Source organism: Phaenicophaeus curvirostris, chromosome 12 (genome assembly GCF_032191515.1).
Source record: "Phaenicophaeus curvirostris isolate KB17595 chromosome 12, BPBGC_Pcur_1.0, whole genome shotgun sequence".
NCBI lineage: Eukaryota > Metazoa > Chordata > Aves > Cuculiformes > Cuculidae > Phaenicophaeus > Phaenicophaeus curvirostris.
Window position 1 is genome coordinate 10202302 of NC_091403.1, and position 14317 is coordinate 10216618.

The window sequence follows — 14317 nt, forward strand, 5'->3', positions numbered from 1 at the left end:
ATATTTTTGCAAGCAGGCTAAGGAGATGGGGAGTAAGCAGACAACCTCAAGTCCTGTCTCATTTCAAGTGCAGGAAGAATCATACTTAGAACAGGGGACTGATTCTCGGGTCACAGGATCCCTGTCCTCCCCAAATTCCAAAGCAGCTCTTTTGCATGTGGACACAAGATGTTCAGGATCTCTCTCCACTGTCTTTCCATTTATAGGGTGCCTGATTAGAGCCTTTAGTGTGTCTTCTTTGGGTAAATCTGAAGTAAGAGGAATGGGAGGACAGATATTAAACAGGCTGGAAACATTATTGGTTCTGGTTAGAAACAGTACATTGGAGGTCCTTTACAGAAGACTCTGTCCTTGCAAGGATAATTTCATAGATCACAGTGATTTTGGCAAGGACAAGCTGCAGCCCAGAAAGTTGAAGTTTCAAGCTCTCCACTGGTAGTTAGGAGATTCCCTTTTCAGCTACGCATGTATTTTCCCTATAAAATCTGTCAGGTAGAGAAAATAAGTTATTACAGCTGTTTTGCAGACAGCTAAGCTTAAGAGTAACTACGTATCTTCCCTAAGGTTAATCAAGCCATTTGTGGCATCACAGAAAAGTGTACTGACTCAATGCTGCCTAAAACATCAAGCCATCTTTCCTCTAACCAACCCAGAGTCCTGACCAGTGCCTGCACAGGCATGTATTTTTCAAACAGTTTTCTTACACTTTTCATATTTTCTAGAAGAATTACAGGTTAAACATAAGCAGAAGTAGCCTGAATTCAACTCTCATTGCATAAATTACACTGACGGCAATGTGACTTTAACTCCCATCTGTACTGTCACATCCCTACCCACAAGCATGAGTCACACTAAGCAATAAATAATAGCTAAATCCTTCTTCTGCCTCGACAGGCGATTTTGAGGATTTTCTCTCTGCGTACACATGAGCTATGGTGCTATAGCCCAATGAAGTATTGTAGCTATTAATTTGGGGAAATGAAGGTTTTTCATCATTACTGTCCAACTTGAAGATAGGAATTTATTAGGCTGTTGGGAGGCAAATGCACAGCCTTCTCACTGCTATGAAGTGGTGTGCATAGTTTTTTTCCCCTCCCTTTTACTGGCTCAAGGCAATCTTATTTTCCAAGACGGAGTACTCCAGTTCGCTATGCCTTCTCAATCCCCTTCCTTTCTGACCTTCATCCTCCCACTCCCTGCCTTGTCCTACCTCCTTTGCTACATCTCATGCTTTGCTGTTCCTGTCTCTTGTTCTTTTGCTCCTGCAGTACCTGCTCCTTGTTTTAATGGTTTCCTCCTGTCTTCCTCCTCCTGTCCTATTCAACAAAGGCATGAGCATAATTTCAGAAGACTCTGAGATGACAGACGATCCCTGGCACAGCAGAGAACCACATAACTTCAGATTATCATGATACTGCTCCAGATTAAGGCTCTGTGTAAGTGAGCTGCTCTTGGAAAGATCTATCATAAGGACTCCTGCAGGAGCAAGAAAGGAATATGGGATGCTGGGGAAAAAACACCACCAAGCAACCTACCTTTCCATAATGTTAGGAGGTGCACTACATGAGCTTCAATTAGCCGTTCTCCTCTTCTGCTGTATAGTGCAAGAAAACTGCCAGGGGATGTTTTGAGTTGAAAGTCTCCATATGGGTATAAAAATGTGTGTAAATGTAGTGTTGCTATATGTGAGGTCTTATGTTACTGCTAAGTCAGTGCCAACATATTCCAGGCGCTATGGCAATTTTAGTTTGTGCGTCTAGTCAATGAAAAAAAAAAAAGCAACCTATTTTTATGATTTTCTGCAAGATGCTTGTTTCAAAAGCAGGTTCTTCAAAGATCTGTGAATCTGAGCTATTCAAGGTGCAGCATCCCAGCTAAGAGAGGCTTTGCAAATTGCCTTCTTACAGAAAAAACCCATCATTTTGTAGATTTTTTTTTTTTTGTTCTGCAGTGATATATGGAATGCACATAAAGCATTTGATAACCAGATAATGGAGTCTGCTGAGTGATCATGAATGCTACAAAGTTCAGGTCTCCCCAGTAGCATTTTGTATCCAAAAAATGGTCAAACTGATCCAGATACCATGAGAATGGGTGGAGCAAAAGTAATTCTGCCAGTATTTACCCTGCTACATAACCTTGAAAGGAGTGAATATCTTAAACCTGCTCCTGCTTGCACTTGCATTTCTCCACAGGCAAGGTTCATAACAAACAGTGCATTTGCAATTTTGAAAGCTCCCGTGGCCACAGAACAGTTGTATTGGAGGACTTACACAACAAAGAATCTGAATTTAGTTTGAGAATCACCCCTCTTATTTGATCTCAGTCTTAGCACTATAGTAGCTGTGTTCCTCAGACTTGATCATTGAGCAGCCCCTAAGGGAAACATAAGTAACAAACCTATTAAAGAGCATGATTAAAACATAAGGTTGACTGCTACTACGACAGGCTGCAGCATGAGGGATTTCTTGAAATGAGCCTGAATTCTGGCATGGCTGATGTCTTGGTACACTTCACTGGAGCTGGCAAGCAACTGTCTCTAGAGACTGATGCCTGAGCATCCCAGGCTGGGAAAGAGCTGTTCCAAATAACAGGAACAATTCCCTGAGGGGAGATCTCTCAGCCTGTGGCAATGTCTCTGCTAGAGCCCTTTCTTAATATGCTCCAACTTGATGGTGGGAAAGAGGAGACAACCCTGCAAGGACTACTGTGAGATGCATTGAATGATTTGTTCCCCCATCTCCATTTTGTGGGGAGGTTTGTTGAACCCCCAGCAATCAAAAGGTGATCCCAGGCAATAATCAATGATGCTTTTTAGTATCTGAAACACTGCAGTCATTTCCCATATGAGATAATGAGACATTGCACCCTGGCCACAGCAATGTGGTAACAGAGCAAAGAACGTTTTTGTGGCATAGCACACTGAAGACACCTTGGCTGCATAGAACCAAAGGAGAGGGAGAGCTTCAGGCTTCCATAAGGCAGAAAGGACAGAAGGACAACATTAGGGTGTGCTGCAGGGGGAGCAGACATAGCAGACATTGGTGCTGCTCTGTTAGGTAGGAGCAGGAGAAAGAATGAGGTATTTAATAAAGATACTTGCTCAAATAAAATCCCTTCTGAAAGAACACGGTAGTTAGAAATCACTCAGGGTTGTGCCTGCTTTCATGGCTCTGTCGCTGGAGCAAATCTATTCATCACAGCCATGTACTAATGAATTAGTTAATTAAGTAGCTCGTTATTTAATAACACAGATTGCAAGTGTGATGAAATAGAAGTCCCCTTTGTAGCTAGAGGCCCATCTTTGCCAATAAGCTAAGCAGTTCATAGTTAATCAGGCACATTTTCTGTCTGACACAGGCAGAATTTGCTGGTTTGCCAGCAATTTATTTCCAAGGTTATTGCATACACTCATCCCTGGGAGTTTGTTGGGGTCTCCAAGCCCAGTAAGGTTAGACCTAATAAGCTGTCCAAGGGCGCACACACATAGAAATGGTCAAACTCATTAAAGGGCACCAGGGCACTATTGTCTCTAAATTACATATTGCTTTATTCTGCCAGGTGCAATGCTGATAAAGAGGTTGGTATATGAATAAGCAGTAAAGCCTTGGAGACTCCAGCTCTCTATGATATTTATAAAGACAAGGACATAACAGAAACATGGACTGGATATTTGGCAGTGATATGGCTTCCCTAGGTGATCCTTGGAAAGCTTCTTGATTTATATCAACAATGGGACAAGTTAGAGTATTCTTCAGTATCCAAGTCAGGGTTTGTGCCTCAGCTCCACATTAGGAAAAGTTTTGTGGTGCAGTAATGCTCAGCTTTGTCTTGGTCAACATGTCAAAGACAGCTGTTTGTGAGGATTGGATGGAGACCCCTAATCTGCTGGTCTACAGGGGACCCAGGAGTATGGGACACAGCACTGAAGATATCTATTTCAACACTCAGATGGAGCTTTAGTCTCCCTGTCTCAGGTCATGAGACCTAAGAACCATGAGAACCTAAGAAATTTTCCCAGCCTTGCATGAGAGCTGTGAGCATTGTAGACTGCTTAGAAACTACAATAATGGAAGAGGAGGAAAGGGAGCAGATATCTAAGAAAAGTTTAAAGACCACGACTATTTCTTCAGCTAAAATATTGTTAATCTCAGTAAAACGGCCAAACTCCAGTACAGGCATAGGAATTTCTAGGTTTTCTTTGGGTAAATTATCATCTCCACAGAACTCTGGCACTTGAAACTAGATGTTCTTCTCCCACTAGTCCTCCTGCTGTGATCCTCCCCCATCCTCCCTAGTTTTGTTCTTTTCCCCTTCATCACCTTCTTTCTGACTAAGCTCTCAGCTGTGATTTCTCCTTGCTTTTGCTCCTTGAAGCAAGTCTGTTCATTATTTATTAGCTACCATACTCTTATACCATCTGTCTCCACTCATTATCCATATTCAGCTTGTCAAAGCGACCTTTTATGGCCTTACTCTGGAATCCTAATGTGTAGTCTGTCCCTCCTTTTATAGCATTGTGCTGCTAAGGCATTGCTTTCCAGCTCCTACTGTTAAACATTCCTCTCTATCTCATGAACACCCAGCTAGCCTCAGTCCTTAACTTTGTAAAAGCTGTTTATTCTGCTTGACTGATGCTTGTTCCTTGTTTCATCTGCTACACATTCACTGTGCCAGCTTGCTGTAGTACACACTGTCTTAGACAACCTTTAAAGCATCTGCACCAACATGATATCAGGCTTTAAGATATGATCTCACTTTAACACTATGAATTAAGGGACTTTCTGTCCCTTAGTTCATACCATAGCCCAGTGGACTGTAAGTTAAATTCAGCCCACAGCCACTTTCCACATAAGGAAAGTCACCACCACATAAGGCAATGGTGGTTTGGTGCCTGATATACCAGAAACCAGAAACTCCTCCAGTATGCTTGGTATGGGTTAGTATGAAAAACTGTAGTGGTATTAGACCAGTACAGACACATTCTTACTTAATGTAAATCAGGACAGTTCAATCAAGCACAACTGAACTATTTGTGTTCATAAAATGCCCAGCTCTGCCCCCCAGACTGAGCTATTGTAAATGCCTCATGTTCAAACATTGCAGCTTGTCTTCACAGCAAAATGTGCTGCTGTAGCAGTGTAGTGCACTAGGACCAAATCACACAGTAAGTATTTTGTCGTGGTGGAACAAAACGTACAGTATGCACCTACACAGAAATACTTTAAACCCGCCACAGATCAATAGAGATTATCCATAAACTGTAAGACTTAAGTTCAAAGTCTCTGTAGCACAGAAGTTTTAACTAAAATGCTTTCTCTGTTAAATAATTGATCTGATCTGCTAGTAACACAAATTGATTCAGCTCTGCTTTCCCTGAATTCCTCAATATACCAGGGCTACAGAAGCAGCAATATTCTTCCAGTATACAGGGTGGGGAAAATGCATAAATGAGTCCTGTCCCAGAGATCCTAGCACTGTCTTAGAGCAAATCAATGATTTTTAAGCCAAATAGAGGACTTTTACCCTATGTGTCCTACCTATGCTGCAGGGAAGCAATCATTAGGTGCCATCTGTACTGCTGAAAGCCAGTTCTTTGAACCAGACAATTTCAAGTCAGTGACTTTCAAATATCTTGCTCTTCTTTTCACTCACAGCTACTAATACAGACTTCGTGGCACAGATAGCTTGCTTAATAAGCTCCATGGAGAGTTTTTGAACCTATGTTACATATCTATCAAATAGTTTCTTAATAATAAAAAAGGTCTCAGGAGAAACTTGCTTTTATCCTTAGTTTTCACTTAAAGCAGTGCTCTTCTCTGAAGCTGCAATAAAAGATACCTCTTTATCCCAAGTTCAAAGCAATCTTAATTTTTAAATCTCTTGTTGTCCAGACACAGTTAGTCTCATGTAAGTATTTGCAGCCACAGTTAATTGTTATAGCCATAAACACATAACTTCATGTATTAACACAGATATAACCATGTGTTGACCTGTACACACACAAACATGGTGTCTGTGGTAACAGAGTAGCTCCTTCCTACTTCTAGCTACCATGTTCCTGATTAAGAAAATTAGAAAACTCACATGCCTGCCTTGATTTTTCTGAACAAAAGCAGAAAATGAGGTCTAAAATTACATCTGAAGCTGATATTTGTCCAGATGCAAGGGATTTCCAGTCTGGGACTGTGATATAGTCCTCCCTCAAGAATGCCTGATGACCATGGTTTCTTTTGGATATAAAGTGCAAGTACAAATCTTATTTCCAGTCTTATGAGACTAAAGAGGGAATGGAAGGCCTCAGAAGAAATTTTTTACTTAGAGGTAGATATAATACTCTCTTACCTGTCTACAATCATACATAAACTTGCATTCCAAGGGCTGACCTGTATTTCCAAAAAAAGAGACTAGGTCTTCAGTTCAGTAAGTCACACCGATTCACTGGCCAGTGTCCAGATCTGAGAACATCCTTCTCATCACCACCATCTGATTAGGTTATTTGATGGAAAGTCAAAGTAAAATAAGGGAAGTGACTGCTGAAAACCTGCAAGAGATGTGATCTGCTTTGATACTATCTTTCCCTTAAATAACAATATTTTTTTTATTTTTGACTGAATGGTGTTCCCTACAGCCAACTTCTTCCAAAAGTGTTTTGGAATCCTGTGCTCCAAGACTTATCTCCCCATGTTTATTATTTTGGCAGTGAAACAGTTGCAAAAAGTCAAGCAAGAATTAGTATTGGAAAGAGCTGAGCCCCAGCAGATGTGGTTTGAGATGGGTTTATAACCCTTGGGTACAGAGGTGAGTGCTACTATTATTTCTAAGCAGTAGGTGACATTTTTTCCACTTTGTGGATCAATAATACATCAGGGCTTCCAGCCTTCATTTGCCATTTCCCCACTATTCCAAGTAAAATTTAGACCAGTAATAACCATCCCTCTTCCTTGACTTCAGATTTCAATTGATTTCAGCCTCTCTTGCATTGGAAGCCCCCTTATTTCCTTTTTCTAACTTTGCTCACATATATATTCTCTCCAGACCTCACCACTTGTCCCTCTGCAGGGTCCTTGCCAAGAACCCAGCCTTGCCATCTGTCCAGGAAAGTGATGATACTCTTCAGCTCTTCACTGAATGTTAAATTGTGTGGCTGCAGCAGCAATGTTAATGTTAGTAAAAAGAAAAGAATAATCAAAGCCTGTGGAAGAAAAGCCCTTTTCTGCCTCACAGCATAGAGGTCAAATACTTTTAGTCATATGCATATAACTAGCAAGACTACTTTTTCTTATTATATTCTCTATATTGCCTTCTTAAAGATGCACTTGAGAGAATATTATATACGGAAAAATAAATTGGAGAGTTTTTGATGACATTTTTGTTGACCAGAAAATGCCAGATTTTCAAAACCTGAATTTTTCCAGAGAAAAAAAGATTCAATTTCAACAAATGTTTCTAATAAAAACTAGATCAAGCAGCTGACACACTGGCATTTCTTAAATGAAATGTTTGTTTTGCAGTTTGAAACAATTCTCCATGCTCTTTAGCTTTTGGTGCTGATGAAAAGGGCAACCTTCTGCACTAGATATGATGAAACATTTTAATGAACCTGATCTGAAAGTACTATTTTTATGAATTATGGAGTTGCAGACTAAATTTTTTATTATTATTATTTTTAACAATTTCTGGTTTATTAAGGCTTTTGGAGGCACAAGTTGCTATCTACTCATACAGATACAGCTGCAAGGGGTTTGAGCAACTGATCTGTAATTCAGAAGGCTGCACCATTCCCATGTGGAGTCGGGAGGAACACAACAATGCCATAAAGCCAAAGGCTGAACTCACTGATGCTCAGCCTATAGCACAGAGGTGCGTCTCAGGCACTGCGACACCATGATCAGACCTTACTACAGTACTCAGTCAGTCTAATAACACTTGTGTAATTATTAGCTGCCTGAAATTCAGGATACTGCTCTCCTAGGAGTCTCGAGTTGTTAAGCATCTCAAAAAACTGGTCCTTCATGTGTACAAATGGATTCATTAAATGCATCATCACTAAGACTGAGATTGGAACTTAACAAAAATTTATCTGTACCATTTACTTTCTCCTTTCAATGAGGAGAATTTCTTCTCAGGATATTTTTACTGTCAGCTTTGTGACTGCAGCGTGTCCTTATGGTCACTGTAGGATCTGGGTATCTTCCCTTTGCTGCCAGCACAAAGCAGCTCTAGGGGTGAGGATATTTTGCTGGAGAAGTTGTCCTTGAGGCAGAATATTAAACTGCTCTGCCATCTGTTTTACAGGGATTATTCTGGTGAGTGCTGAAGATCCCGTGGAAGCATTTTTTTTATAGTGTCCCCGTACTGCTCCTTATCTTTAGCATTCATACAACCTCTCCCTTCAGCTGTTGACTTTGAGAGGTTTCCCTTGCCAAGTATACAAAGGCAAAGAGAAGATCTGGATGTCAGCTCCTGGCCTTGGCTCTCTCTCCACAGCACACATATGTGCACCCAGCTGGGGCTTCTGCAGAGCAACAACATTGTTTCCTTTTTCAGAAACACCCTCATCCCCCAAAGTTCAATGTATTCCATAAGGAATCACTTCTCCATACCTGCCTGGCCCACTGGTTTGCTATAAGGTCTGTTCTCTAATAGAGCTTAGCTCTAACCAGGCCTGGACTTCCTCCATTTGGTGACAGGTAGAAGAAACTCATCCTTACCTGCAGACACTCTCATCACTGCTGCCCTTCGGCCCACAGATCCCTACCTCAGGGTGCCAGGCACTGCCTTATATGCTTTTTCACCGGGGAAAACACAGGTGTTGAGCTGCTTTTCTTAAAGGTCCCTTTTCCTAGAGGAGATACTCTTTCCATTATGAGTATATCCGAGACTTGAGGTTACTGTTTTAGGTTGAAGAGCTTAGATGACTGAATTCCTGGCTAAATACACAACTTCTGAGCTGGCTAAAGGGCTAAGGAGTGCAGGAAAACTGTAAGGTCAATACTGTGTATTAAAGAGTTGCTTTAAATAAATTAGAGTTTGCAAGATACAGGACTAAGTGAAGCATGTTTGCCAGTGTCAGGATAACAGACTGTTGTGTAAATAAGTTTACAGTAAATATCAAGCAGAATATAGAGGAAAAGTTATTGTGCAAAACTTACATAGAGAGGAAGAAAAGGCAAAGTAATGTACTGAGAATGAAGTACTGTGCTATGGAGAATTACAAATGAGGAAAGGAACTGTATTCCCAGGAACTTTAGGGTTTTGTGTCCAAAGCTCTGTTTAATGGCCTGCTCTGGGGAGACCCAGAATGACATTTTTCTGCCTCTTCCCCTCCCTGCCCTGCAGACTCTATCTGATGGAGCATTACTTTTGCCCAGTGTTTAAAGGTCTCCTCCGTGTCACAGAAGGGTAGCTGTCAGTTTAAGAGCGCCCAAGGTTGTAATAGGCTCCACCTGATGTGTATGTTTGTCTCAAGCTCTCATGCATCCCTGTGAAGAGTAATTACAGAGATCTAATCCTGTAATCTTTATGAGAAGTCATGATTTTGCATTTAAATGCTAAATGGGGCTGCTAATGTGAGTAAGTACAGCTCACCTTTAGTGAAAGGTTGTTAAAGTCTCAGGTCTAGAGTGAATCAGCCCATGCACATGTGGCAAAGAAAGGAAAAAATATGGTGAATTATCAAAGTAAATCACTCAAGAGTCCAGAGTTACAGCCTACCTCTGAGCACTGCCCCTTCCCCTAGGGTGAAGAAAATATCCATCCGACAAGCTGCATGGGAATCCATTGATAATTATTTGCCATGATCTTTTTCTTATTTGCACATTTTTCCTGACACAGGAGGCTCTCACTGGTCTACGACACTTGTCAGGTCATGTCATTATTTCCTATGCTGTGCAAGATGTAAGCAACCTCATACAGTAAATAACAATGATTGTGTATCAGTGAAAGAGCATGAATGCTTCAGTAGATCTTTTCTAAATTTGTGATTCCCTTTGGTCCTCTTATTATAGGAGGCAGAGCCCAACTTACAGCCTTGGCAACTTTTTAATAGCAAAAGGTTTTTTGATTGCTTGGCCTTCGAGAACATACTTTTACCTTTTGAAAAAACTAGGTGTAAGCTAGGGCTAAGGACTGTGGAGATCTGGAATCTGACCAGTTCTGTTATTGATCGTTAGTGTTATTAGTACCTCATTTCCTAAGATGAGTTTCCAGTCAATTTTTTTCAGCATACAAAAAGGGACAAGTACAGTGAGGTCACTGTGCTTCCTGCTCCAGCTCCCACATCTGAGGTTGCATTGAAACACAACCTGCCAACAAAAGACGTTACAAGAGTTCCAAAGGAAGGTCTGGTGTTCCTTAGCACATATTGTTCTGTTTTCTTTTTGTAAAATAAGAACTTTTCCCCTACTTTTCAAAAGAAAATATGTCTCTTGGAACTACATTTTTGCTGCCTTGGAGAACATGATGTTCAGTCATGACACAAATCTTTGTGTAATCAAGAGAGTTACTTCACGATGGGGAGATTCTGATACTCAAAAATGCTCTTGGATTTTCGAAACATAAGTGGTGACACTCCAGCATTGAAACAAGAGCTGTAAAGCTCACTTAAGTGTTTCTGATGGCTGCCAAATGGTTTAACTCTCCTGCACAATAGCACCTTTACTGCAGTTGCAAATGCTTCGATTGCTTTTTTTCAGCCCTGGAAGAATGCCCTGCTGTATTTTTGACTTTATGCAAAATTTAGCATGTGATTTAGCATAAAGGAAGAGGAAACACGTTGAATGCAGTGACAAATGGCAGAGAAGTCAGAGAAAAGAAAAATGTTCTTGCAGGAGCTACAGAGGCCATATCATAATTACATCACATAAATACATTGGTAGATAAACAGAAATGTAGGGGAAGCTTCTATAAAGTTTCTTGGAGCGGTTCCCATGAACGGCTCAGGCAAGGCATGGCTATGACTCCACGCAAGTCAAGCCTCTGTTCTTTCCCTAAGCCTAACAAACGTCTTGGGCTGCCAAAAAATCACAGCATTTGCAGAAGGAGTGATGCCTTCTGAGCATTTTGTGAGAGCACTTCTGCTGAATTTCTCCTCTGAAGTAATTTTAGTTGCATGTTGTTTAAACCCATAGTGTCTGCCAAATAAGATCTCAAAGTGCAGAGGTAGCACTAACACTGTTATTTACAGTGTGTGCATTTGAATATGCTTCTATAGGTCAACTGACTGTGTAGGTACCAAAACCCACATATATATAGACATATGCCTGCCCATGTCATTTCATAGCTCATTTACACTTTATTTAGCCAAGTAGTTCAAAGCTTAAAGTGAAGTCCACATTTTGTGTATGACTATGCTGTGCTGGCTGCTCTAGCGTGACTCTACTCAGTTTCCCACACGAGTCTACTTTCAGACTCCTTGTCTACAGCTGTTTGTGGCAACAAATGCAGGAGAACACTGGAGAGAGCCAGCTGGCTGAAAACTGTTTGAAAAATAATGGAAATCAGGTGTCCAAAATGAAAATGTGTTCAAATGTGACTTGGCTTCGCTTGGTCTTCCCTGCAGAGAACAGTGATTCCATACTAGCTTTGGTTTTTGCTTTCTCTGAAAAGCATCCTCTGTTGATGTTTAGATATGGGAAGAACAGAGCTTGATGTGACTTTCAGTGACTTTATCTTGGCAGATACTGCATGGTAGTTGTACATCTGTCATACAGATGGGGAGACACTAGGGAAAAAAAGAAACCATTAAATAAAATTAAGTTTGGGATCTGTATTAAAAAGAAAACCAAACTCGTATTTTGTGTCATTATGTTGTTAGCCAGTTGTAGGTACTAGGAATGAGCGTGTTCTTGGGAGATGGATAGAAACATATTTTGCAGCCTAAGAGCTCTATTCCAGCAACCCAGCTGGTACTGATCTGCTCTCTGCAGAAACCAGCACCACATGTGGGAGTCAAGGCTTCTGGGAATGACAGAAATTGGGATCGCACATTACTTTGCATTCTACTTCAGATTCCCACTTAACTTGGTAATTTTTGATTCTCTTTTTTGTTATGAGGCTTTGGGTTTTGACAATGCAGAAACATTCCTAACAATTCTGTTGCCATTTATTTGCAATGGAAAAGCAAGTACTAAAAACGCTGGGTGTTAATGATTGTGTTCTTTCAAGCTTACTGCTGTCTCATGCTATTCTTTCTTCTTTCTCAGGACATGACCTTCACCACCACAATGATTCAGGAAAAACCTGTCAAATCCTCCTAGCTCCCTGGCTGTGCAATTTGCTGTTCTCTTGCTGTTCACCAGTCAGCAGCTCTTCCCACCCAAAGCACAGCAAGTTACAAATGACAGCTGAAAAGTGAAGCATTATCAAAAGCAGTGTAAGACTCTGTCAGAGAAATAAGTTACACAGTAATTCTCCTTCTGAGCCTGGGAAGCTGTGTATCCCATCAGTACCAAAGAACAGAGTGAAGATATGTTTGAGTAACCAATATTGGAAATTGCACAGATCAGTACATAAATTAGAGTATCTACACACGGTGATCTACAGCATCTAGAAATCTCCATTCAGAATGGATGATGGATATAGAAATACAAACCTCTATCAAGGGGGCAGGGAGACAAACCAAGTCTCAGATGACTACAGGTACCAGGATGGTAACTATGAAGGATATGCACCCAATGATGGCTACTATCGTGGTGGGGATGAGCCCGCTCATGAAGAGGATGCCCAGAGTGATGTTACAGAAGGCCATGATGAAGATGATGAGGTCTATGAGGGGGAGTACCAAGGGATCCCACACCCAGATGACATTAAAGAAAAGCAGAAGAAACGAGCTCCTGCTGTTGCTGATGAGTATAGAGACCGTGCTGACCTTATGGCAGAGAGAATGGAGGATGAGGAGCAACTTGCCCACCAGTATGAGAACATCATTGAGGAGTGTGGCCACGGACGCTTCCAGTGGACCCTCTTCTTTGTTTTAGGGTTGGCACTGATGGCAGATGGGGTGGAGGTATTTGTGGTTGGATTTGTTCTTCCCAGTGCTGAGAAGGATATGTGCTTAACCAGTTCAAACAAAGGCATGCTAGGTAAGTGCTACTTGAGAACTAAATTAAGTTTGGGATCTGTATTAAAAAGAAAACCAAAGAATTTCTTCTGTGTCATTATGATGTTAGCCGGTTGTAGGTACTAGCTCTTCTAATGCAGTAGACAGTAGCTAGTACACCTTTTTCTAGTGACCAGCTGATTTCAGGATCTTCTGATGAGTTTTCTCTTGCTTTGTTTGTCATGAATAGTCACAGCTGGGTGCATCTGATTTAAGAAGGTTTTTCATGCTGCTGAGAAGGCAGCTACTCAAAAGTGACAGAATTGCACCATACCTGATCCCACCTTATGAATGTGCTGTAGCCCCAGTACTGGTCACTGCAGGCTGGATCTGAACATCTGAACGAAACAGCTCATAGTCAGCTGGTCCTAAGGGTGTTCAAGGACAAATAAGTGAAATGTTAAACATGGATTTTCCTACCTGAGGGTCTAGTGACTCATATTTCAGTGCTTTTAGAAACTAAAGTGTAATGAGAAGTCCATAGAGCAGTATCATCTAAATAAGACAGCTATAAAAGATGGGGGTCCGTTTGTTACGTTGTGGCTCCTGATGCTGCCCTGCTCCCCAAAGTTTTCTGTTTTGCCTAGGTTCCAATTTTCTTCAGCCATAAGTCCCAACTGACTGATCAGCTGTGCAGCTGGTTCCTTCTGCACATGAACTATTTGGTCAGAGCAGTTTGCTAGTGCATATTGGGTCAGAAGTAGCCAATGGAGGTTTCTTCTTAGGTCTATGGAATGCAATTGATGTGCTGCATGGGAATTAAAGGCTGAGGCTACTGGCAACATCCCTTTTGCATCACCATTGACACCACTGACAAAATACAAAGGTTTAATTGTAGTGAGTGAGACTGTGTAGAAGGCTTTGGATGAACAATTTTTTTCACTGCGCGTTATAAGCCAAAGTTGGCAAAGTCTCCCACGTCTCCAGGAATCAGGAAAACATCCAGCATGGCCTGTAGTGAAAGCCAGCCATGCAATACTACTGCACATCTGGAGGAAAATAAATTAGCTCTTGGAATAGCTTTAGGAGTGGGATAGTGTGTCTAGTTGGACATGTATTGGGTTGTAGGGTAATCATCAGGGCCTGTAGTTCATACAGTCTGACAAAAAAGCCCTGAATGATGCAAGGTAAATGTAGATTTTGGATTGGACTCCAGCCCTTGCCTCCATTCTATCTGCATTATTTTCATGTAACATAGATAGATAATTATCCTTC

The 14317-nt window shown here is 41.2% G+C and overlaps 1 protein-coding gene across 1 annotated transcript in view; it reads left to right on the plus strand.

Moving 5' to 3' along the window:
• Positions 1-14317, plus strand: part of SV2B (synaptic vesicle glycoprotein 2B) — a 197314-nt gene that overhangs the window by 156470 nt on the left and 26527 nt on the right. The window contains exon 2 of the mRNA XM_069866966.1: positions 12450-13085. Within this exon, the coding sequence (XP_069723067.1) occupies positions 12569-13085 (517 nt within the window). The 5' untranslated portion in view covers positions 12450-12568. The remainder of the gene's footprint in view (positions 1-12449; positions 13086-14317) is intronic.